Source organism: Paramormyrops kingsleyae, chromosome 7, assembly GCF_048594095.1.
Source record: "Paramormyrops kingsleyae isolate MSU_618 chromosome 7, PKINGS_0.4, whole genome shotgun sequence".
NCBI lineage: Eukaryota > Metazoa > Chordata > Actinopteri > Osteoglossiformes > Mormyridae > Paramormyrops > Paramormyrops kingsleyae.
Genome location: NC_132803.1, coordinates 30676768 through 30700868, shown reverse-complemented (window position 1 = coordinate 30700868; position 24101 = coordinate 30676768). Strand labels below are relative to the sequence as shown.

At 47.1% G+C, this 24101-nt stretch overlaps 2 protein-coding genes across 4 annotated transcripts in view; one reads left to right on the top strand and one right to left on the bottom strand.

Annotated features, from left to right (window-relative positions):
* LOC111843458 (astrotactin-2-like) overlaps positions 1-24101 on the top strand; it is a 285762-nt gene that overhangs the window by 209322 nt on the left and 52339 nt on the right. For all 3 annotated transcript variants that reach the window (XM_023811080.2, XM_023811082.2, XM_072714759.1), the window contains 3 exons: positions 10342-10466; positions 13109-13213; positions 13877-14056. In XM_023811080.2, the coding sequence (XP_023666848.1) occupies positions 10342-10466; positions 13109-13213; positions 13877-14056 (410 nt within the window). The remainder of the gene's footprint in view (positions 1-10341; positions 10467-13108; positions 13214-13876; positions 14057-24101) is intronic.
* trim32 (tripartite motif containing 32) lies at positions 18107-22321 on the bottom strand. Its single transcript, XM_023811083.2, has 2 exons — positions 22232-22321; positions 18107-21510 (listed from the first exon to the last, which is right to left on the bottom strand). The coding sequence occupies exon 2, from the start codon at positions 21491-21493 to the stop codon at positions 19481-19483; it is 2013 nt and encodes a 670-aa protein (XP_023666851.1). The 5' UTR covers positions 21494-21510; positions 22232-22321; the 3' UTR covers positions 18107-19480.

Here is a 24101-nt window from a genome sequence, read left to right as displayed (position 1 = left end):
AGTGAGTGAGTGAGTGTGTCTGAGTGTCTGAGTAAGTGAGTGAGTGTGTCTGAGTGAGTGAGTGAGTGTGTCTGAGTAAGTGAGTGAGTGAGTGTGTCTGAGTGAGTGAGTGAGTGAGTGTATCTGAGTGAGTGAGTGAGTGAGTGTGTCTGAGTAAGTGAGTGAGTGAGTGTGTCTGAGTGTCTGAGTGAGTGAGTGAGTGTGTCTGAGTGTCTGAGTGAGTGAGTGAGTGTGTCTGAGTGTCTGAGTGAGTGAGTGAGTGTGTCTGAGTGAGTGAGTGAGTGAGTGTGTCTGAGTGTGTGTGTCTGAGTGTCTGAGTGAGTGTGTCTGAGTGTCTGAGTGAGTGAGTGAGTGAGTGTCTGAGTGAGTGAGTGAGTGTGTCTGAGTGTCTGAGTGAGTGAGTGAGTGTGTCTGAGTGAGTGAGTGAGTGTGTCTGAGTGAGTGAGTGAGTGAGTGTGTCTGAGTGAGTGAGTGAGTGAGTGTGTCTGAGTGTGTGTGTCTGAGTGAGTGAGTGAGTGAGTGTGTCTGAGTGAGTGAGTGAGTGAGTGTGTCTGAGTGAGTGAGTGAGTGTGTCTGAGTGTCTGAGTGAGTGAGTGAGTGTGTCTGAGTGTCTGAGTGAGTGAGTGAGTGTGTCTGAGTGTCTGAGTGAGTGAGTGAGTGTGTCTGAGTGAGTGAGTGAGTGTGTCTGAGTGAGTGAGTGAGTGTATCTGAGTGAGTGAGTGTGTGTGTCTGAGTGTCTGAGTGAGTGTGTCTGAGTGTCTGAGTGAGTGAGTGAGTGAGTGTCTGAGTGAGTGAGTGAGTGTGTCTGAGTGTCTGAGTGAGTGAGTGAGTGTGTCTGAGTGAGTGAGTGAGTGAGTGTGTCTGAGTGAGTGAGTAGCTCCCCTGTCAGAGCACTGTCATCCTGTCCCACTCCCTGCTTCTTGGGATGGTGGCTGAGCGACTGGATCGCATTTCTCGCTTCCTTGCTCTGTTTTGTTTTGTTTTGTCCATCCTCCCTCAGGGCTGGCCGGCAGCTGCACCGGCCCGTCACGTTTAAGCCACTGAAAAGACGGGGAGGCGGGCCAGCAGTCAGAGGCCGCTGGTGACAATAGGGCCGCCATCTGCGAGCCTCGAAAGCAAAGCGAGGGACAGGGTATGCAGGGCAGAAGTGTGGATAATGGTATGTGGGTGGAGACGTGGATGATGGAGTGAGGGTGGACTTGTGAGGGTGGAGGCATGTGGATGATGGTGTGATGATGGAGGGGTGTGGATGATGGTGTGGGGTGGAGGTGTGATGATGTAGGCATAGCATGGCCATAGACCAGGCACAGAGTTTTACAGGAATACACTTAAAATGCTGTGAGAAACCTGCAGCAGCAGCTTGCTTCAGTGCCCAGCAGAGAGCCGCCTCCACTGCAGTAAAGCACACTATGGCTGGTCAGACGGGGGCCTGGATGGGGGGCAGATAATAACCGTAAGTGGGCAGTGTTGTTTCTTTATATCTGCACTTTGCTGATGGTGTGTCTCACAGCCTGACCCCCTGCCCCCCTTCTGTGCACGTCTCATCCCGTCTGCGGCGCTCCTATCTGGAGGCGGTCCATGGCCCCGCGGTAATGGAAACGCCCACAGGGGGAGCACTTTCTGCATGTGTCTGTTTTACCAGGCAAAAACACACAGGAGGATTTTCTCTGAATTGCTAACCTTACAGTGAGCGTTTAATCCAGAGTCAAGGTGCCATGAGCTGAGGGATCGCATCTCCTTTTTGCACAGCCCGGGCTGCCGATGTCACTCTCTGCTAGAGTTACCGTGGCGGCAGGACGCTCTGCCCCCAGAGGATAATCCCAGGTGTTTAGCTGTGCACCGGCTGGTATGTCACTGAGCCCCGATTCTGCCGCATCATCATCAATGTCATCATTATTATTTTGGTTATACTGAGGGTGGCTCAGTAAGGAGATCTCACACCTCAAGGGTGGTGTTTGCACTCTTTCCATCCGCAGTCAAAAAACATGCAGCTCGTTTTCCTGTAGTGAATGACTGCATGTGTCCAGTGATGCACTGGCATCCAGTTCAGGGTGTTGCACTTCCTTGCGCCCTGGGCTGCCTGGGATAGGGTCCAGTCCCCCAACCACAACCAGGGTACACAGGTAGACGATGGAGGGCTGCATGACAGGATGGATGTTTCTTAAATAAGTTATTTGGGAGACGTAACACTGAGTGAACGAGCAGCACCCAGTCCACGGAAAGTCAAAACAACAGATCCCATCCAGGGGCGATTTCTCTGTGACTTGGCATGATGTCCTAATAACTCTTTAATTTGTGATTTACTGCCTGTTTACATTTTGCAAGCATGACAGAGCGGCTGTCCGGTGGTGTCACGGCGGAGACCGGGCGGTTTGGGGGGGGGGGCACTGCTTCGTCATTATTAAAGCCTGCCACCTCGCCCGCCACTCACGCCATTAAAACTTTCAAATATTACCTGTGGCATCTGTTTTTTTTTTATCTCTAATTTTTATTTATTTGAAGCCTCTTTGACAGTAATCAGCGTCAGTACCGCGCACGCCTGCCGCCACTGAGCAAGCATGAGTGTGCCTTTCACCTACAGGATCACGAGTGTGTGGCTAAACGTGTAAAGACCAGAGGCCACCTCCGCCTTCAGCGCAGGAGTAATAATGTCATTAAAGAAATGGCAGGCTGACCCCCCCAAGTCAGTCACCAGGAGACAATAAGCCCAGCGAGAGGCAGTGCACCAGATGGCTTTTACTCTCATAAATTAATTCTGGACGAGAGAAATCTGAGGCAGCTAGGCCCACAGAGCCATAGTCCGCCCCCCCCAGGCCTGGTGCTGGAGCCCGGCATTAGCCGGCGGGTCCTCTGGTAGGGTGGGTCCCTAACTGCACCAGTTCGGCGGCCTTTTCCACGATAATCGCCCCCCCCTTCACCTTCACCAGGTTGCCGAGGCCTGGCTTACAAGCAAAGCAGCCTCACGCCCGCTGTCAGGCAGATGCACAGACGCCCGTCAGGAGCGTCCACAGCACGGGAGAGCATGGGTCCCGCGCTGCCTGGGGGGGGGGGGGGGGCGCAGTCCAGACGAGTCACTGCTGTGGCGTGTCGCCTGAAATCTCTTCCTCCTTATTGGGTACATGTGGGTTTGATGATTTACCCAGAGGCCACTGGCGATTTGCGGCCTTCCCCTTTTCCTGATAAAAGCTCTGTCTTTAAAATCACTTTTCTTATTTTTATATTTTAACACCCACAGGACCCATTACAGTGTTGCACTGATACTGTAAAACAAACCATTAGTAAATGTTGTAATAATAATAACAATAATGTTTTGTTGTGTTTTGAATATACAACACGACTCCCAGTTAATTAAGTGGACACCTGCCTGGAGACATAAGTGCACCTTTATATTTAGTAAACAGTAATAACCGAAGCCTGGCTGCTATATAAGTTTTAAATTATTTAGGTAATGAACATGTTTAAAGATAGCCTCTTCCAGTAGCCATTTATTTTGCAGCTATTTAATTATAGTGATCAGACTGATATGACACAATAAATTCATTGTTAATGTTTCACTATGGTTCAGCCCAGCGATTCTGACCAGGATAAGCGGTTAGTAGATGGATGGATGGATGGATGGACAGATGGAAGGGCAGATGGAATGTGGTTCCTGCATACAGCAGGCTGTAATTCCGCACTTGTCCAAACGGCTTTATTTTAAGTCTATTGTTAGAGATTTGCTACCGATTTCAAGGTGTACCCTGTCTGCACTGATCTGCTCGTCACCGCAGATTCTCTGTGTGAGACTGTCACTGTCACTGTGAGACTGGCACTGGGTTTTGTGGAGAGGATCCAGGAGGAAAACCTCATTGCTCACATCTTTGGTAAAATCCAAAGCAAACTCCGTCTCTCGACGTATTCAGAGTCTCGTTCGGATCGTTCTGACCCGCTGAGCAGCCTGACTTATTCATGTTGCTAAATGCGCTTTAATTTATTTATACGCTGACACGCCAGCCTCACTCTCGTTCAAAAACGCCGCTGTCACTCGTTTGCAGCCTGGGATGGCACTGCTGTTTCAGCTTCCACTGAGCCTTCGGAAATTGCGTTACATATTCCAGCACCAACTCACTTCAAGAAAACAGAGACGGCTCTCTTCTGTGTCCCAAAAATCAGAGATACTGTGCAATTTATTGTTTCTGTATCACCTGTGATTCTCTGTTAGGCTGGTTTTCACACATCCAGCAGCAATTCCATTATGCTAACATAACACGACTTTGAAAGCATAAGTTTGAGTGAAAATAAGTTTCACTTACTCTCGCGCACACAAACTGCATATTTAAGCATCCATCTGTTCACTGTGACATGAGGTTTTCCAGGTGTGTGTAGCCTGTCCTAGTAAAAAGGTTTGTGGGTTGTGGAGGCCATACAGCGAAAGCCCATGTGACCGTCACATGACCGTCATGTGACCATGCAGAAATAGTGGATGTTTCTCAAAACCAAGAATGCAAAGATCGTACTTGTGGTCTTGGTAAGACCAGTCTTGCTAATTTGCCTTCCAAGAATGAGCTTGGGGCGCAATGAATCATGGGATTGTTCTCATTCGGTGAGGATGCAATCGATGTATCCTTGATATTTGGGGCGGGGCAAAAACGACATCTTGGCATTTTTGTTCTTGAGTCTTATAAGTGGTCTTCGGTAAAGGGAGCTGATACTGGTACACAGGAGCACAAGTGCGGTCAAATATACACACTGGGAAACACCCAATGAGATGGAGAAGGTAAAAGCAAACTAGCTAGTGGTGGTGTTTTCATAGCTTTTCACCCCTGTCTGTCGCAGATCATGTTTGCTGACCTGAATCAAATCATGTGACAGTGGATTGGGTGGGAGGGGGGCTGCTACCGTCAAGAAGCTAACGAAGACCACTGGGAATGAGCAACAGGTAGCAGGCAGCTTCGCTCAGGTCCCTCCCAGTTGGAAGGAAAGCAAAACAGCTGTGTTTGCGCCTGTGTGTTTTTCATTTTATTTACACTGAAGTATCCATGAATTCTGAAGTATAGCCCCGTAGTAGCTGATGAGGAAGAAGATGTAGTACAGCTGAGTATTTACCTCCAGGTCTCTGTAACTGAATCCAGTGTTTGTGGGGAAAGTAACACAGGTACTGGAATATAACTTCACACACGGTAAAAGTGCAGGAGACTGCCTGGCCACGCACGCTGATGCGGATCTGCGTCGCGTACGTCCCTCTTCCCGTTTGATAAGGCTAATTAGTTTACGAGCCATGCAGAAAGCCGTATAATGATTTTACCGCGCTGCTTTCTTTGATGCCCCCCCCCCCCCCCCATCATCCTTTTTTTGCTGAAGATAATTATCCAGCGATGAATGTGGGGGGGGGGGGCTGAGAGGCACCCGTGTGGAAATCTTGCTAATCAGCCGCACCTCTGAGCCAGCCACGATTCCCATGATGAATACCACGGACCTGCCCCCCCCCCCCCCACCTAAAACACTGACTGCGGAGGGGCTTTGTGGGGGGGGGGGGCATCTGGCATGAACAAGAGAGCATCGGGGCTAGAGAGCAAGGGGTCGTGGAGATTATTCGTGTTTTTTCACAGGGTGCGGGCGGGTGTGGGGGGGTCAGTTTCAGTGTAAGGCCGGTGCACTTACACTGTGTGCTGATAAACTGGAAAGGGCTGCTCTGGCTCTCTGGCACCATGCGGAAGATAGACGGGGCCCTCTGGTGGCGGGAAGGCCAATGACTGCCATTGTATCGCCTGTGATTATTCTCCTCGACACAAAGGCAGAGCCGACGATCCAGCCTAATGCTCAGCTCCCGGAGGCTCCTTCTCTCTCATCCTCCCTTCCAGCCAAATCTGATGAGCTGGCAGGCCGGCAGGACCGCAGCAGTCGCATGAAAAGGGCCGCAGGACCGCGGCTGATTCCCACGCAGACGCGGCCTGTTCATGTGGCTCGGCAATCGCACAGGTTCCCACCAGACCTTAATGGACGTGGGAATTTTTTGCAGCAGGTGTGACTGTTTCCCTTCTGTCCCACACCAGGAGAAAGAAAAAGGAATGAGGGAGAAAGAGAGAGAGAGAACAAAACTACCAGGATTCTTGCCTTTTTTTTAACAGAAAGCAAAGCCAATGCAAAACGAAATTAAAATGAAATTGAAATTGGACCTAATTCCAAGCAGCACATATACAAACAGCACCCCCTTGTTGCTGAATCTCGTGCTGCCGGCGCTGAGTGCATTCATAATGCATTAATGCTCATTGGCTCCAACATACTAGCTGATTTTAATTAATCTGCAAATGTGTGGGATACAGCATATCAGGGATTTCCACCATTCGGGGCTCTCGTGAGAATAATCCTGCCCACTACACCACGTGCAGAGCAAACAAACCCCATTACTGCTTTATTATATTACACATACTTTTCTTTGTAGTTTTTTTTTTTTTTGTCGACAAAGTACATTTTATACTTATTTATATTTACCCTTTGAAATGGTTCAGATGAGTCGGTATGCGTATTGACCGTAGGTTTATTTCGCTGAATAGGCCACTACCTGCCCCACTTTGGGGTATTTTAAATACCCCTTATCCCGCTGTATGGAGAGACATGGAAGCAGCCTGAACTTCTGTGATGATGCTTTATTTAGAAATATGCTGAAGGAGAGGAGCACTGCTGTTTGTGGGTGTGAGTAAGGCAAGTGTGTTCTTACCAGAGGGAAGAGGATGTGAACAGGGGTCTGTGTGTGGGTTAGAACATATAAGAGATTTACAAACGAGAGGAGGCCATTCGGCCCATCAAGCTCGTTTGGGGAGAACTTAACTAATAGCTCAGAGTTGTTAAAATCTTATCTAGCTCTGATTTAAAGGAACCCAGGGTTTTAGCTTCCGCTACACTAGCAGGAAGACTATTCCATACTCTAACTACACGCTGTGTAAAGAAGTGTTTTCTCAAATTAATTTCAAAATGTTCTCCCGGTTCTAGTATTTAAACTAATATTGAAATAGCCATTTGGCTGAACAGCATCCATACCTGGATCATGTCCCCCCTTAGTCTCCTTTGCTCAAGGCTAAACAGATTCAGCCCAGCTAACCTCTCATCATAAGACATTCCTCTAAGACCAGGAATCATTCTTGTAGCCATACATTGAACCTTTTCCAAGACAGCAATATCCTTCTTAAGGTATGGTGACCATACCTGCACATAATATTCTTGGTGGGGTCTTACCAAGGAATTGTATAATCGTAGCATTACCTCCCTTGACTTAAACTCCACACACCTAGAGATGTAACCCAACATCCTACTGGCCTTTTTAATCGCATCCCCACACTGGCGAGAGTGGGACATGGAAGCATCAACATACACACCAGCTACCTTTATTTCTGTGGAACCCATAAAATATCTGTACTTTATATTTCTGCTCCCTGCATGGATTACAGTACCTTACATTTATCTACGTTAAATTTCATCTGCCAGGAATCAGCCCAGTCACTAATTAAATCAAGATCCCGTTGTAGCCTCTATGCTGCTAGTTCATTCCCCACAATGTGATAAAACCCTGTTATTTTGATATTGTGGGGACCAACTTTGCTGTCCCTCAAGGGAAAACTCAGTTTTGTAAAAATCTCTGACTGCAATCAAAAAACCAAAAATGCCAAGAGTCTTGGATGATTACTTTTGGTTAGGCTTAGTCTTAAGGTTGTTATAGTCAGAATTACAGTTTTTCTCATAAAATTTAATGGACAATCCTGATAAAGATACAAATTCTTACTTGAGAAGTGGTATGGCGCTTAGGGGGCATGAAGATTTTGGTTACCCAGAACGCACCTCTCCCTTTTCCTTTGTCGGCCCATTTTTTCTGCAGTTCTTCCTGTTTGGTGGCCAGGAACACCTCACCTGGGTTTCCTGGTTAGACGCAGGACATGGATCTTGTGAACCATCCTCGGAAGTGAGGGGGCCATGAGTGTACGGGCCATGGGGGCCACGATGACTATACAGGGTGCCGGAACACCTCCAGGGCGGAGGTGATGTCATCAGGGAGACCAGGGCCCAGCCCTCCTTTTTGGATTGTTCTCTGTATGTTGTGCCCCTTCCCTCCTTCCAGGGCACTTGAGAACTTGTCTTCCTTCAAGCGAAGGTGACTTCCACCCGTCAGCTGACCCGGTGACCCTCCTCTATGGTGTAATTCTCAGTCTGCCCCCCCTAGAGTCCCCTGGGGACAGGTTCTGTTTCCTGAATAAGTAAACATGTCCAGGGCTGGCGTTACTCAGGTGTCCGCTTGTTTATGGTGCTACCTGGAAGCCAAGGGCACGGGCACTCCCTCTGCCCGCCAGAGGTGACTCTGAATGACTGGCGGGTCGATACCGTCGCTATGAATGGAGGGCCCAACTCTCCCCATTACATTACGTTCACGTCTTGGCAGACCTGCCCTTTCTTTTACTGAAAAAGACAGTTTCCCTACCCTTTTGCCCGATGCCACTTGGAATAGGCTCTCTATTGCCCCCTACAGCCTTGTACTGGATAACCGAATGGCAAAACTGACAGATGGAGACATACAGTTGGGTTCCCAAGGAAGGTGTTGGGATATAGAGTCTTGATTTGTTTAATTCGCAGCTCATGTGAATATGTGCAGTTCGGCTCAGCAGGAAAGAAATGTGATGGTGTTTACACAGGCACTGTGTCCCGTCTCGCCGTATGTTTGGGGTTAAGGCCATCAGCCTGTATAGAGGCTTATGGTCCAGAAACACCGTAGCGTGGACCCAAGGAGCCGGCTGGTTACTGAACACCAAAGCTCCTGCTTTGCATGTTGTGTGTAACTACTCATGGCAATCAGACCTGCAAAAATGACCATCAGGCATAAAATCCCAGCAAAGCTGCCCGTTATTTACACACGCAAATGTGAGCGACTCCTACTTCTGCGGAACGCCGGTCTCTCCGTGACTGTGGCCTTGTCCCCAAGTGAGCTGCTGCATTGGGGCTTCAGACAGACCCTCAGGGCGGTTAGCAGAGGGGGCTGGGAGTCACGAAAATGCATTAAAGCACAAATAAGTAATATGTGACAAGGACAGACCTTGAGAGTGAAATATGAACAATCGGTGAAGGTTTATACCCACAGTTTGCAAAGTCCCCCCCTTGAGTGATTTACTTCTGGGTTCTGAAAATATCACTACGGATCAGAGGTTCTGAAACCGAGCCCAGTGGGACCAGTTCGTTTCTGATCCAATGAACCCGTCCTTAATTAGACTCGATAGCTGCTGATTAATTCTGACTGCAATTTGTCTTGATTTGTAATTAATTCTTTTTTTTTTTTTGGAACTGTGTTTATACTGGTAAGAAAACTTTCAAAGTGTACTTTTTCAGCAATTTCAATTTCACAGTCCAGGTCAGTTACTCGATAGCCAGATGGCCCCGAGCAATTAAGTAATTGGATGGCACGTTTATTCTAAATTAGTTTGGGGTCCGTTGGTACACCAACCAAGTGAGAAATAATGAGCTGGACTGTCCACTCCATGGCTCCCATGATTCTCTGAGGCCTGTAACTCAGTAGGTGCATCTAGGTCAAAATTTCAGCACAGCTTAGCTGCATTAACTGTGAGATGGGTCATACATGAGATGACGTGTTATTTGCCATTTGTACACTAGATTGTACATGCGAGTGAAGTTTGGGGTCTGAGCATAAGCTCAGCTGTACATGGCGGCGGTGGTAACAGAGATGAGCCTGGGATTCAAACCTGTGATCTTCTGAGTTCTAACCCACAGAGCACATCCCAAAGTCAGAGCTTGGTGATGTTTATCATACTGCACCAGCTCTTTTAATCACATCGTTTACCGGATATTCGTCCTGGTGCCTCTTGGCCCGCTTGTTACAGCTGAGTGCTTCACCGCAGCTGTTCAGTTTTAAGTACTTCGTCAAGGACACAGTTCCTGTGCCCCTCCCCCCCACCCCCCCCCATCGCCCAGGCATGCCAGGGTACCTGCTGGGTTGCACTGAGAGTCTCTCTCTGACTGCTCTGCATCGCACCGATATGGGATCAGTACAGCATGCCGTGTGACATGTGACTCGTACTGGTTGGAGGTTCCGGCCTTCTGTCGTTGCACAGGAGTGTTTCTCTCCTGGAGCGGCAGGGGGCTGCAGGGGGCGGCAGGGGGCTGCAGGAGGCGGCAGGGGGCTGCAGGGGGCTGCCCTCCTGACCCAGACTGCTCCATTTGTAGTGGGATAGGGCTGGTGCAAGGACCGTCCTCACCGGCCTCGTGGCTGATGTCAGCAGGTCATGGGGTCCCATCCCGGTGTGTCCCTCGTGGTCTGTACGCCTCACCACCTGAATCACTGACCTCCCTCTGGCCGCCGTGTCGCAGGGACAACAACTTCATCAAGGACTTCCCCCAGCTGGCTGACGGGCTGATGGTGATCCCCCTCCCGGTAGAGGAGCAGTGCCGGGGCGTGCTGTCGGAGCCAATGGCCAACCTGCAGCTCCTCACAGGTGGGCGTGTGCATGCGTGGCTGTGTGTGTATGCGTGGGCGTTTGTATGCGTGAGTGTGTGTATGCGTGAGCGTTTGTATGCGTGGGTGTGTGTATGCGTGAGCGTTTGTATGCGTGGGTGTGTGTATGCGTGGGCGTTTGTATGCGGGTGTGTGTATGCGTGGGTGTGTGCGGGTGTGTGTATGCGTGGGTGTGTGTATGCGTGGGTGTGTGTATGCGTGGGTGTGTGTATGCGTGGGCGTTTGTATGCGTGGGTGTCTGTGTGTGCGGGTGTGTGTGTGTGCGGGTGTGTGTATGCATGGGTGTGTCTGTGTGTGCGGGTGTGTGTATGCATGGGTGTGTCTGTGTGTGCGGGTGTGTGTATGCGTGGGCGTTTGTATGCGTGGGTGTGTGTGTGTGCGGGTGTGTGTATGCGTGGGTGTGTGTATGTGTGGGTGTGTCTGTGTGTGCGGGTGTGTGTATGCGTGGGCGTTTGTATGCGTGGGTGTGTGTGTGTGCGGGTGTGTGTATGCATGGGTGTGTGTATGTGTGGGTGTGTCTGTGTGTGCGGGTGTGTGTATGCGTGGGCGTTTGTATGCGTGGGTGTATGTGTGTGAGGGTGTGTGTATGCGTGGGCGTTTGTATGCGTGGGTGTGTGTGTGTGCGGGTGTGTGTGTCTGTGTGTGAGGGTGTGTGTATGCGTGGGTGTGTCTGTGTGTGCGGGTGTGTGTATGCGTGGGCGTTTGTATGCGTGGGTGTATGTGTGTGAGGGTGTGTGTATGCGTGGGCGTTTGTATGCGTGGGTGTGTGTAGGTGTGTGTGTGTGTGTGTATGCGTGGGTGTGTGTGTGGGTGTGTGTGTGTGTGGGTGTAATATTCCCAGGCTGACTATCACCCGCCTCACTTGTACATTGACCTGCCCATAAATAAATAAACGCAAATGTAACATAAGCGTGTGTCTTTGCACATGCATGTGTGTTTGTGTGTGCGTTTTTGGTGGTTACTCAACTAGAGTGTAAATAAATTAATTTGATCCTGATAGCAGGAAATGTCTCATCCCCATCAGATGTAAGCAGTTTTTTTCACAGAACGCTGCAGTCATCGCTCTGCCGGCCATTTTTTGTTGTTTTTGCTACTGTTTATGACTTTTTTTGTGAAACTTTGCCTTTATGCAAACTTGACCACCTGGCAGCAAGTAAAAATAGGAGGGAACATGTAAAAACGAGGTGATTTCTCAGTCCGTGTGTCCGATCAGGGACTGTGTATTTTTCGCAGCAGGAACAGGTGGCGAGCGAGGCCTAATCGTCGCAGACATGGCTGATTTTCCCTGTGGTGCCCCACACACTGCCTGCGCGGTCTCACGGTCACGGGCCCCACCCCATCTGATATCTGACCCGAAACACTTTTGCACTCGCCCTGGGAGCGAGAGGCGGCATGGGGACCCGGGACGCAGGAAGTTGGCTCGACGCAGCTGTCGGTGGAATAAGCCACGACACGTTGCGCGGGGCGACAGTCGCTATGAGAGACCCGGCGGTGGTCTTTTCATCCTTCCACGGCACGGGGCCGTCTGGGACGTGCCTGATAAACTCCTCTCTCATGTTTCATTGGCTGGCTTATCGCTGACATTCAGAGATCTGTAATTAAACGATTCGCTTTTAAAAAGGATTCGGTTGGAGAATAAAGTGCCTCCTGTATTCAGCTTAAAGGGCATCAATATGACTTTCGGTTAAATCCTCCTTGATTGTTACTACATAGCATTATCACCCGTTCTTTTATTTAGGGATAAAAGCAAGCGGAAGAATTGTTTATATATATATAAACAAGTGACACCCTGTGTGTGTGTGTGTGTCCATATATATATACACACACACACACAGGGCCGGGGGTATAGAATAGAAGATGTACATACTGTATAGCTACATTTCATTTTCCCTGCTTGCAAGTGCTCAGATCCATCCCCACGACGCTGGAGGAAGCTCACGTCCAGGCCCCTGATTCAGAAGCACGAGTGATTAGGCGCCTGCTTATTTCCGCGCTTTGCAGGATTTGGATGAGCAGACCATCCCGTATTATTCCGTTTATGCGCTTAGATAAAAACTCAGCTCGACAGAAGGGCGGGCTAAGCCGTGACCACATGACTGCATTATTTGATGGCGGCTGGCGATCACAGTTAGGCTCTGACATGGGTGTCACTTGCAAGCTGCTGAACTCTACAAACAGAGGGTGACCCCCCTCCCCAAAAAAAAAAAAGCCATACCATATACCATAGTTACCACACAATTGGCTTTCACTTTTGTACCAAAAGACATTGTTTTCACGGTAATGTGTTCATTAATAGAACTGCTTTTTTCCACCAGTGATTAAACATCTCCCTTTAGTTTTCGTTTCTTTTAAATTGTGACCTTCCACTGGAATTTTAAGTAACATTAGTTGGAATTAAAGATTATAATCTCTCATTCATTTACTCCTGTGACTTGCCTGGCCGGCACTACGTGTGGTTATAGACAATTAAGCAACCCCCCCTCTTCAGACCAATCAAATCCAAGAACTCAACAGAGCCGCGGTATAATAAAGTTGATCTCTCTCTCTTACTAGAATGTTAACTATAGACAGGTGGACTGATTGATTGATTGACTGACTGACTGACTGATTGCCTTTGTGCAGGAGACGCCCAGTTCAGCGAGGCCACAGGGTATCCCATGGTGCAGCAGTGGAGGGTACGCAGCAACCTGTATAAGGTGAAGCTGAGCGCCATCACGCTGTCCACAGGTACGCCGCTCCAGTGCTGCCTGTCTGCACATCCCTTACTCATGTATTCATGTACGCATGTCAATCATGGTGTGGTAGGCTTTCTTATACATGCCTTTAAAGGAAAATCTAGAGCTACTGATAGTTCATTGGTTCGAGGTCTGCTCTGCCGAGTCCCTGGAGGTGTCCTGCAGTTTGCACGCTGGAGTAGGGCACTCCACCTGCATTACACTGATAGGTATTCAGATCCATAAAAGGGGGGGATTGCATGTAATGTGCTATGAATTCCACCCACTTACCCTGCACAGGGTCACCAGGGCTATACATAAAATATACGGAAAAATAAAATATATTCAGTCGCTAAGTTCTGTTCCCGATGGCTCACTCCCTAGTGATGTTTAACGTCTTGTTTTTGTAATTTTTTTTTTACACTTTATTTAGCGAATGCATTTATCCAAAGTGACATACATTTTTTGTTTTTTTTAAGAAAGTATGGTCAGCCAGTCCCTGGAGCAATTGGGGGAGTTAAGGGCCAAACAGTGAAATCACTCTGCTAACCTTGGGATTTGAACCAGCAACCTTACGTTCAATAGCGTCCTCAGCCACCGAGGTTCGAGGGCGTGCCTTTCTATGACCATGTCAATAATCACTCGGTTATGTCACTCTGCCAACCTGGCCCCACAGGTTTCTCCAAGGTCCTAAAGACCCTGAACTCAGACAGCACACGCGACGAGATGCTGTCTTTCATCCAGCAGTACGGTACCCACTACGTGTCCGAGGCCCTGTACGGCTCCGAACTGACCTGCACCGTCTACTTCCCCAGTAAGAAGTCCCAGCAGCAGCTCTGGCTTCAGTACCAGAAAGGTAAGGAGTCACTGGGGTTGAGCAGGTGCTCTCAGAACGTCCACGGTCCAGGAGGGTAGCTGACATCACAGTAGTGTTAGTATAGTACAGATTTTTTAAATTTAGTTTTCATTTTTATGTTGTTTTCATTTTTATGTTATTTTCAATTCTTATTTGAAGTTCACTTTAGTTTTAGATCATTTTCAGTTTTGTTGTATTACTTTTTATTCATTTTTATTTTAAAGGTTTTAAAAATTTCAATTTAGTTTTAAATATTTTATTTTTAGTAATTTTATTTCTAGGGATAGACTGATAGTTGTAGAGCTATTTTATGTGTCTGATCTTCAGCGATTCCTACATAAATGCACATTATGTACCCAAAATGCACAAAACATTTTTCCAATATACTGGAATTCATTTCCTTGAATGATTTATATCAAGATATATGGTATTAAAACACTGTAATGGAAAGAATTTGACATTTATTTTTATTTACTTTCAGTTTGTTTTGGAAGCAGTATTTATAGTTTTCGTTTTTAGTGTTTTATTTTACCTTTGTATTTTTCATTGCAGTTTACGAAAATGTTATCTTATGGTTTCAGTTTTTATGAATAATAATAATCCTGGTTCAGAGTCACCTGGCTCGCTCATGCTGGCATCGGCCCGCCGCTTTTTCCCAGTGCTCCACACTGGAAATGCTCTCCACACACCCGAGGTCTCAGTAGGGCAGTTAATTTACTTGATGGTCGCTCTCCACCGAGGGGCAGCTGTGTCCCGTGGAAAGGCGATGACCAGGCATGTTTGGGCCAGAGCTGAAAAGAGGCACTTCAGCAACCCCGTGCGTCAGGAGTCTGCAGATCTGGGTGACATCTGCCCCAGTTTCTGACGATGAAGAGGCCACGTTTTCAGGGTTTTCTGTTTAAAACGGATCGAGGGGCGTACACAGGGGCGGGGCTATGGGGGCACTGGCACCAGCTGGAAGCTGGTTGGCCCACAGAGTCCACTCCACTGTCATTTGCTGATTCAAGGTTGTGGCCCCTTTCTATGAATTATGGCCCCAGAATGGATGCTTTAAGAAACAGATATCTGACTAATAACTGAAGAGTCACTTGCACCTTTAACAAATGCGGAGAAACACAGCGTCTTTCCACCTTATGTATGTGCTTCAGCTGCGACACGCACACGCACAGTACCGCGACAAGCACAGTACTGCGACACGCACACGCACAATACCGCGACACGCACAGTACTGCGACACGCACACGCACAGTACTGCGACAAGCACAGTACTGCGACACACACACGCACAATACCACGACACGCACAGTACTGCGACACGCACACGCACAGTACTGCGACAAGCACAGTACTGCGACACACACACGCACAATACCGCGACATGCACAGTACCGCGACAAGCACAGTACTGCGACACACACACGCACAATACCGCGACACGCACAGTACTGCGACACGCACACGCAAAGTACTGCGACAAGCACAGTACTGCGACACGCACACGCACAGTACCATCACGGATGCAGGTTTGAATCTGGTTTGTGGTATACAGAGTTCCCCTCATGTATGTGCACGCCATCCCAGAGATCATACGATTCTGGTGACCCAGCATCAGCGGGGTGAGTGACAGGGTTCCTGTGGATCCTTAAAAGGTCCTAAAATCCCATAAAAAAAAGATTTTCATCGTTTAAATTAAAAAAATGTCTGAGAAGTTCTGAGATATTGCATAATGACCAATTGAATAATCATATGTATATAAGAAAAAAATATAACATATGTTATCCGAATAATTTATTCCGTTTTTGCAGATTAGTCATAATAATACAGCAGCAGTTATAACAACTGTTCAGTAAAAGTTCATTAATTTTTCACCCACGGAGACTCTGAGGGTTGACTCATATTGGGTCCTATACATTATAATAATGGTATTATATAATAGTACCATATATGGTTTAAAAAGCCAAGCATTTCTGAACAGCTTTCTGCTTATATTTGCATTTTGGTTCTTTTATCTGTATTCTCTTATTTGGTTAAAATAGCACTCTCTACCGCCTCCTGTGGTTTCGGAGCAGAACGCCTCAAAAGGTCGGACCGAAAATATGATAGGGAAGATTTGGTGAGAGCAGGCAAATGGCACATATTTATAATTCATTTCTCAAAATTGGCTAAAACTGGGGAAAAAAAACTGGAAGTCCACTAAAACGTCCTACTTGGAGTCTTAACCCAGATTCAAAAACATTGGCCAGATCTACGTACTGTGTGGTTAATGATAATAAAAAAGACTCTTTCACCTTAATCTGACGTTTGTGTTTTTCACAAATTTCTGTGTCCGGAAATCCCAATTTGTGCCTGCCACCTTTAAAAGGCTGTAAATCACCCAATTTTGTTTGAAATTCTGGAAGATTTCCCTGATTTTTCAAAATTTTTGTGTATAAATGGGCTCTCGAGAGATTTGGCCTTGCAGGGCTACTGCACAGGGACAAATAACCTGTCTGGTTTGCTCTCTCTTTCTTTTCTCTCTCTTGCACACACACAATGGTATTATTTTTTCTTTGCTGGGGTCCAGCTGAAGATTATTAAAAAGCACTGAGTTTGATTTTGAAAATGGTGCCGCAACCCTGAGTGAATGTGTGGGTCTGAATGCCGTGGGACGGACTGGGTATGTCCAGCATCCCAGGTAAGGATCAATTCACCACAGCACTTATTACACAAGGGGGTTTTAAAAATTATTTCTCATAGTATAGCTTATGAATTTTATTTATTTATCAGAAGCTTTTATCCAAAGCGACATATCTTTTTATAAAGTAGGATCATGCGGTCCCTGGAAGAATTGGAGGTTAAGGATCTTTCTCGGGGGTCCATATTTCACATCACTCTGCCGATCCTGGGATTTGAACCGACGACTTTCCGACCACAGGCACAGGGCTCTAAGCCACACATTGCCCTCTTGATCATTATATGGATATAATGCAAAGCTGTGGACATAAAAATATCTCCAGATAAAATCATATATGATATTATAGGCCTGAGGACTCTTTACCAGTATGGCAACACATGCTGTAAAAACAGACGCTATGAGTTATATGGTTTGTCAGTCAATGTCTGGTATTGATGCTTTCACAGCATGGGAACATTGCACCAATATTAGACCAATTCAAACCCCATAAATAAAAACAGAAATTGCAGGTTACACAGGCCAAACAACAGACTTGTAAAAAATAAATTAAGGCCTGGAGACATATCAGGTTGTCCGCTGCCGTTTGTATTTCACTGTGGCCCAAACAGGGACGGTGAGGAAGAAAATCACCACACACAGCTGTGTCAGAGTCGATACTGACATAAAAGGCGAGTAGTGGGTGAGAGGGAAGGCCCTTCAGGCAGTAGTACCAGAAGGTTATTAATGATGAAAAAATAAGGCAATGGTAGGTGGGGCTACTGTGACCTGTCAGTCACAGGCTGCTTCCCATTGGATAATCTGTATCCCTGCCAGCTGGATGTTTCAATGCCTCATTCCTTCAGTAAGTAGTGGATTGCATTTAATAGTAGTTTTTTCTTTTTAAAACTTTCATTTTTCAACAATGTCTGATGGTGCAGCAGAGTTGAAACTGCAGCCCTAAGGGCAAACAACTTTCTAACAACAGTGTTATGGTAGCCTGTGAGGTCAGAAGCCTGTATGAATTGGGAGAATGAGCTTTACAGGAGGAGTACAAATCCAGGCAGCTCCAGCTACATAATATGGAACAGCAGCGTGTGTCGAGCCGCAGTGTGACTGCTTTAAGGCACTGCGCTTTATTGCAATGCCCAGCAGTGGTTGCGTGTGAGTACACCTGGACCTAGCTGCACACTCGCAAAAAACTATGCATCCCACACGCACAACTGGTGCACACAGTCACTCACTGCATGGGGTGGAAGAGACCCACACACAGAAGGTAAAAATAATAATAATAATAATAATAATAATAATAAAGATACCTCATAACACAGCTAATAGCTTTAAGATGCCCAAACAGTTTTTTTTTTTTTTTTAAAAAAACAAAAAAAAAAAACAACATAAACCCTTTAATGTGAAGTTTATTACAATTAACAGATAATAAATATTTCAAATTTCTAACGGAGACTCGATACGTACAACACTTATTTTAGCATCAACAGTCCACAGCCTCTTCCATTTTCTTGGGGGATGGACAATAACCAAAACAAAGTAAAATAAAAGGTCTCACAGCTCATGAAAATACTGCTGAACTCATATCAAAAATAACAATAAAAACAGTTTTTTAAACAAAGAATTTTCCTTAGTTTTTTTTTTTCCTTGGGCACTCTTATCCCCACGCTATTTCTACATAAACAGCGATCCACTGTGCAGACACTGGGAAAAACAGCTGCGTCGTCTTCAAACGTGACAAGGATGTTTATGCTGATTGGAAAGGGTCTGAAAAATACTGCAGTGACACACTTAGCATGCTGGTGATCTAAGCCCAGAAGCTTACATCTTTTGGTGATTAAGCGTAAGTTGTGTTCTAGCAATGAAAAAAATTTAAGTTGAAGTGGGAACATTAATTTGCATGAAATAAAACCACAGAAACAGCAACGCACTGCATGATTACGGACAAACACTTGTTAATGCAGTGTAGTATTTTTATATAATGTGTGCATGTATAACGCACATGGATGTAATTATCTGAATTGCATGTCATCTTTTCCAACTGGTACTACAATATATCTTTTTAAAAAAAAAAAGAAAAGAAAAAAACGGCTCTAATGACCGACAGGAAAATGAAGATTTCATTTAAGAAATTGCACCAATGCACCTGGATTTTCCAGGAAAGATGGGAAATATTCTTGTAAAGGGGATGCTGGACGGCATGTGGAGGGAAAAACACACACACACACACACACACACACAATGCAAACACTGTGGAAAGGGGTGACAGCATATTTAAAAGCAGCATCCTCAAAATGTGAAATATATTTGGTTCCAGACACAGGAGCATTTCCTGAAAATCCCATATCAAATTTGATTTGTCTTCTTAATTAAATTTATTATTCTCATTATTTTTTTCCACTTAAGTCACATTTGTAATGTGTAGAAGTTATAAAACAGTAGTGTGAGACACAGGTGGACAGTCAATACCGTGTTTCTCCTAATAAATCCACACTCAAGTTATTGCTCTCGGCATCGCAGTGATTTAAAAAAGAAAAAATACAGAACCATCCATGAGGAGAGCCACTCGGCAGACAGGCCCGCTTTTTAATGCTTCCAGTAGCCGTGTTTCAGATGCCCATTGACACCAGAACAGCAAGTAAGCAATTTACACACTTAGAGGTGGGGTGGGGGGGGCGGTGGTCTGGGGGCTTCGAATTCAGTCTTGGAATGGGAGATCAAGCCGGACCAGGGAGATACAGATGGATCTTAAGGAAGCAGACCCTCTAGCATGTAGATGAGCGCCGCCTCTGCAGGTAGGTGTACACCTTCACACAGTGGTCCCAGCAGTCCAGAACCAGCAGCTGCCCCTTCTGGGTGACGGCCACACCCACGGGGCAGGTCAGGCCCTCCTGGATGAGGATATTGAAACCTCCCTCCTTGGGAAACTGCAGTATCTCCTTGCGGCCACTGTCGGTCACCAGCAGGTCGCCGTTGGCGTCCACGCACATGCCGGTGATGCAGCGGAAGTCTTCAGTCTCGGAGAAAAAGTGGCTGAGCTGCTTGCCCAGCTGGCCGTCGGTGCCCACCGAGCCGATGGAGAAACCCCCCTCCAGATGGTGCTCGTTCTGCCGGTTCTCGATATTGAGCCCCAAACCCTGGGTGAAGTACACCGTGCCGGACGGATCGCAGGTCACGAACTTGGGCCGCACCGCGGAGCACAGGCGGTTGTAGTTCACTACGCCCATGTTTCGGTCTACTGCCAAGCACCAAAGCTTGCCCCCCTCCACGTCAGAGACAACAAACTGTCCAGAGGGCATGGCAGCAATGCCCCAAGGCTTGATGAGCTGGTTCTTGTGGCAGGCAACGCAGTGGCCGTCTGCGGTGTACACCTTGACAGAGTTGTCATAGTTGTCCGTGACCCCAATGAGGCCCTGCGGCGTGATGGCAATGGAGAGCGGGATCAGGTTGGGCAGATCGGCACCCAGGAAGCTCAACACGAAGTTGTCGATGCTGCTAGGGTTGCGACGAATCTCCCTCTGGAAGCCCTTGCGGTTGAAGATCTGGATGCGGTAGTTGCCACGGTCAGCTACAAGTACCTCGCCCTGCGGCGTGACGCAGATGCTCACAGGCAGGTTGAACATGCCCGGCAGGTTTCCCTTACAGCCCATCTTCTTCACAAACTGGCAAAGCTGCGGCCCAGAACTGGAACCGGAGACTGTTGTCTTTGCCGAGGCCCCACCTCCGTCCACAGACTTGGACTTGAAGCTGCCGGGTGAGGAGCACACGCTGTCCTCCACGGCGGCGATCATGTCGATGTCACGGTACAGGTCCACAGGGACAGCGGCGGAGGCAGCAGCCGCCAGCTCCTGCCCATCCTCCTCGTCCGTGTTAACCGTGCACCCTTTGGTGGTCAGCTGTCCCACTTCGAGTGCCTTGGGGTACTCGGCCTTGATGAGTTCCGGGTCCTGGAGCTTGAGGATGGTGGGCAGCTGGCCCTTGAGCTCCAGCTCCTCCTCGTCGTTGCTACTAGCGTCCTCCAGTAGGGCGATGTCCGCCTGCTTGATGCGCATGGTAAGGTAGTCGCAGCGAGAGACCACCTGCACCTCTGCAATGTTGAGCAGGTAGGTCTGCTCCTCCAGGATCTGCGCGTTGAGCTTCTCTACCTCTGCCATGGAGGCAGAGAAGGCCCGGCGTGAGCGGCCCAACTCCTCCTGCAGCCGCAGCTCCGCCCGGGCATATTCCTGCTGGACGGCCTTGTACTTCAGCCGCAGTGACTTGGACACACTGTCGATGGCTGCCTTCTTTCGCTGAATGTCCCCCATGGCGTCGCGCAGCGCAGCCAGCTTGCCGCCCAGATCGCGGCGCCGTTGCTCAGCGGCAAGCCTGATGGTCTGCACGTCATGGCCCTGGTTGCGGTGGCTGTCACCGGCACAGGCCTCGCACAGCACCAGGCCGCAATCGCAGCAGTACCGCCTGGGCAGGCGGCCCCGGCAGGACTTGCACATGAGGTTTGCGGCCGCTGCCACACCAGAGCCGGCACAGTCGATGATCTTCAGCACAGTTAGGTTGTCGGCCAGCTGTGAGATGCTGCTCATGCGGGACACCTTGCTGCAGAAGGGGCAGCGCACGCCATTGATGGTACTGGCCAGCAGCTTCTCCAGGCACTGCCGGCACACCGTGTGGCCACATTGCAGCAGCTTCGGCCGCAGCTGCTCCTGATTGTACGTCTCCAGGCAGATGGGACACTCCAGCACCTCTCGCACGAAATCCGGGTCCAGGGTCGCTGCCGTGGCCATCTTAGCACGCCTGGAACCTGCAGGTTCAAGTGTGAGGACCCATATACCACGTGTGCCAAAGGAAAACCGTTACTGACCAAAATAAACACTTCGTTGCCTTAAATATCTCCGTGTGACAGCAGTCATTGCCTGTCACTCATTTAAGATCGGAATTTCTGGAAAGAGTTTTGACTGTCAAATCGGCAATGTTATGCCTATCGTTACCTAGACAGCATAAGCACAAGGGTGGCTGATGCCTATTTAATACACATATGCTTTATAATAACTAGTATAAACTATTAACTAGTTACAGTTTATCACTGTGCAGGCGTAACCCGACCAGCCTGAAACACTGTTAAAGCCAAGAAGCCGTATTTTTAGCATAATAACGGCCGGTATTTTTTTATTTATTTATTTATTGGGGGGGGGGGGGGGTATAGCATCTGGCTAATAGCTTTATATGTAGTGTCTATACAAAGTTGCAGGGAACCGAAATATTCTGCGACGGGAAATAAATGAGACGCTTTTAAATTTTTCATAGTATTAATTAAACAAACATACTGCCCAGAACATATATTTATGAAAACAGTCACAGAAATGCTACACTGCAAGACAGGGAGTCGGGAGGCCTTCGCGAAATTAAAACTACTAGGGCGGTCGGGTCGGTCAAAAACCTTAACGCCCTGCCTGCTATCGAGATGTTAATGCGGTGTTTTTAACAGGGTCATCCGGCTGTCATTTTTTATGAACCGTTCTTACCTTCTCTTCAATGTCAGATCTTCCAAGTAGTAAGACGCGCCTCCGGAATACCGCTGCCGAGCAGGACTGCGGCTTTACTTGTGATGTAATATTGCCGAGAATATAATCCCCGCCCCCTTTCTATTTCATTGGTGTAGCTAAACGCAGTTTGCTCAGTCTCTTAATCTGATTGGTTGCGGTGCCAGTCGATGAAAGTCACATCAAATCGGTTCCCTTTTGGGTTGTACTAAGGGTTTATGGTATATGAAGTTCATAGTAGTATTGGCTTTAACTGTTCCCGGAATGGTTTGTTTTAAACGTGTGTGTGTGTGTGTGAGCGGGTTTACCTATCCTTATGGGGACACAATGTCCCCATAACGCGATAAATATCCGTTTTTTTTTCCCTTATGGGGACCGGTTTCCTGGTCCCCATAAGGGAAAACTCTATTTTATAAAAATCGGTGACTGCTATGAAAAAACTAAAAATGCAAAAACTCTTGTATTTTGTTAGGTTACTTATGGTTATGGTTAGGGCAGGGTGGGGGTTAAGGTTGTCATAGTTAGCGTTAGCATTTTTCCCATTGAAATGAATGAGCGGTCCCCATCAGGATATGTTTACCCTACATGTGTGTGTGTGTGTGTGCGTGTGTATACATATACGCATACTGTATATATTAAACGTGTGTGTGTGTGTGTGTGTGTACACACACACACACACACACACATATATATATTCAGATTACATTTCACCGTAACTCTGGTTAATAAAAGCCATTTTTAAATTTCAGTATACTATTTTACATTAAGTGTTTTAGTTGCGCTTTGACGCAAGATGTCACCATAGTCACGGCAACCGCTTAAATATTTAGCTGCCTCAATAATATATGTAGTAGTGTCTTTCTTGCGATTGTGTGGTAATGTACGGTGTCTGTGCTTTTTGAACTGGTCTTTCTTGATAATTGACTGTATAGTGCAGTGTTTATTTGAAGACAAGATTTAGCTTAGATATCTATAAAACAAAGAAATTAATTTAAAGGTGATTTATATTTTTTATAGAAAAACACATTTTTACTAATCTTTGTTATATCACTGGAAAATACATGCCTTAATTATAATATGGAGAAAGAAACAGGATCAAATTCAGTAATGGTTGATAGGTCAGATCGTGCCTTTCTTTATATTTTGTGTTTTGGGCTGAGCTTTTAAATTACCGCTCATTGTGGCTCAGCATTCAGTAACATGACACTCGTTTGTCAGTCACCAAAGTCCTATCCCATAATGCAACTGAATACAATACCCAGTGTGCCTAATGGGTCCAGTTATGTTAACAGAGTGGGGTCTCGAGCATGAAATAGGTTGGATTTTCAAAACTTGGCTGCAGCTTTGTCACTCTGTCTGAAAGCTTATCATACATACATACATATGTATAATAAATTCCAATTCTTAACAGGAATATCCTTTCTTGCTAAATACCTAAAAAGTATCCCACAATGTGCTCAACAGTATCTGTCCTAATAAATACAGTTCTCTATGCTACCTGCCTTAATTAGTAGATATTTTTAATAAGGTGGGCAAAGGTTAGGGAGCTGTTCAGATGAATTTCCGTCGTCTGAAGATTATACTCAGCTAGTCCTCACCATTCTTGGTCCTGCTTCTGTAATGGTGAAGTCCCTAACAGCAGATCTGTCATATTCAGGCCTGGGCATGTTACCCGTGGATAGTATCTGTTGGTCTTTGTAAATATCCAGCCTAAATGCTTGCTATAGGCCAAGCAGTGCCCATTCCCTGAAAAATTATTTAAAAACATAGATATACTGAGTGCTTATGTTGCAGTTTCCCAGCCGTCCACATGTTTCCGCTGTGATAGATCATTCTCTTCTGAAACAGGGGC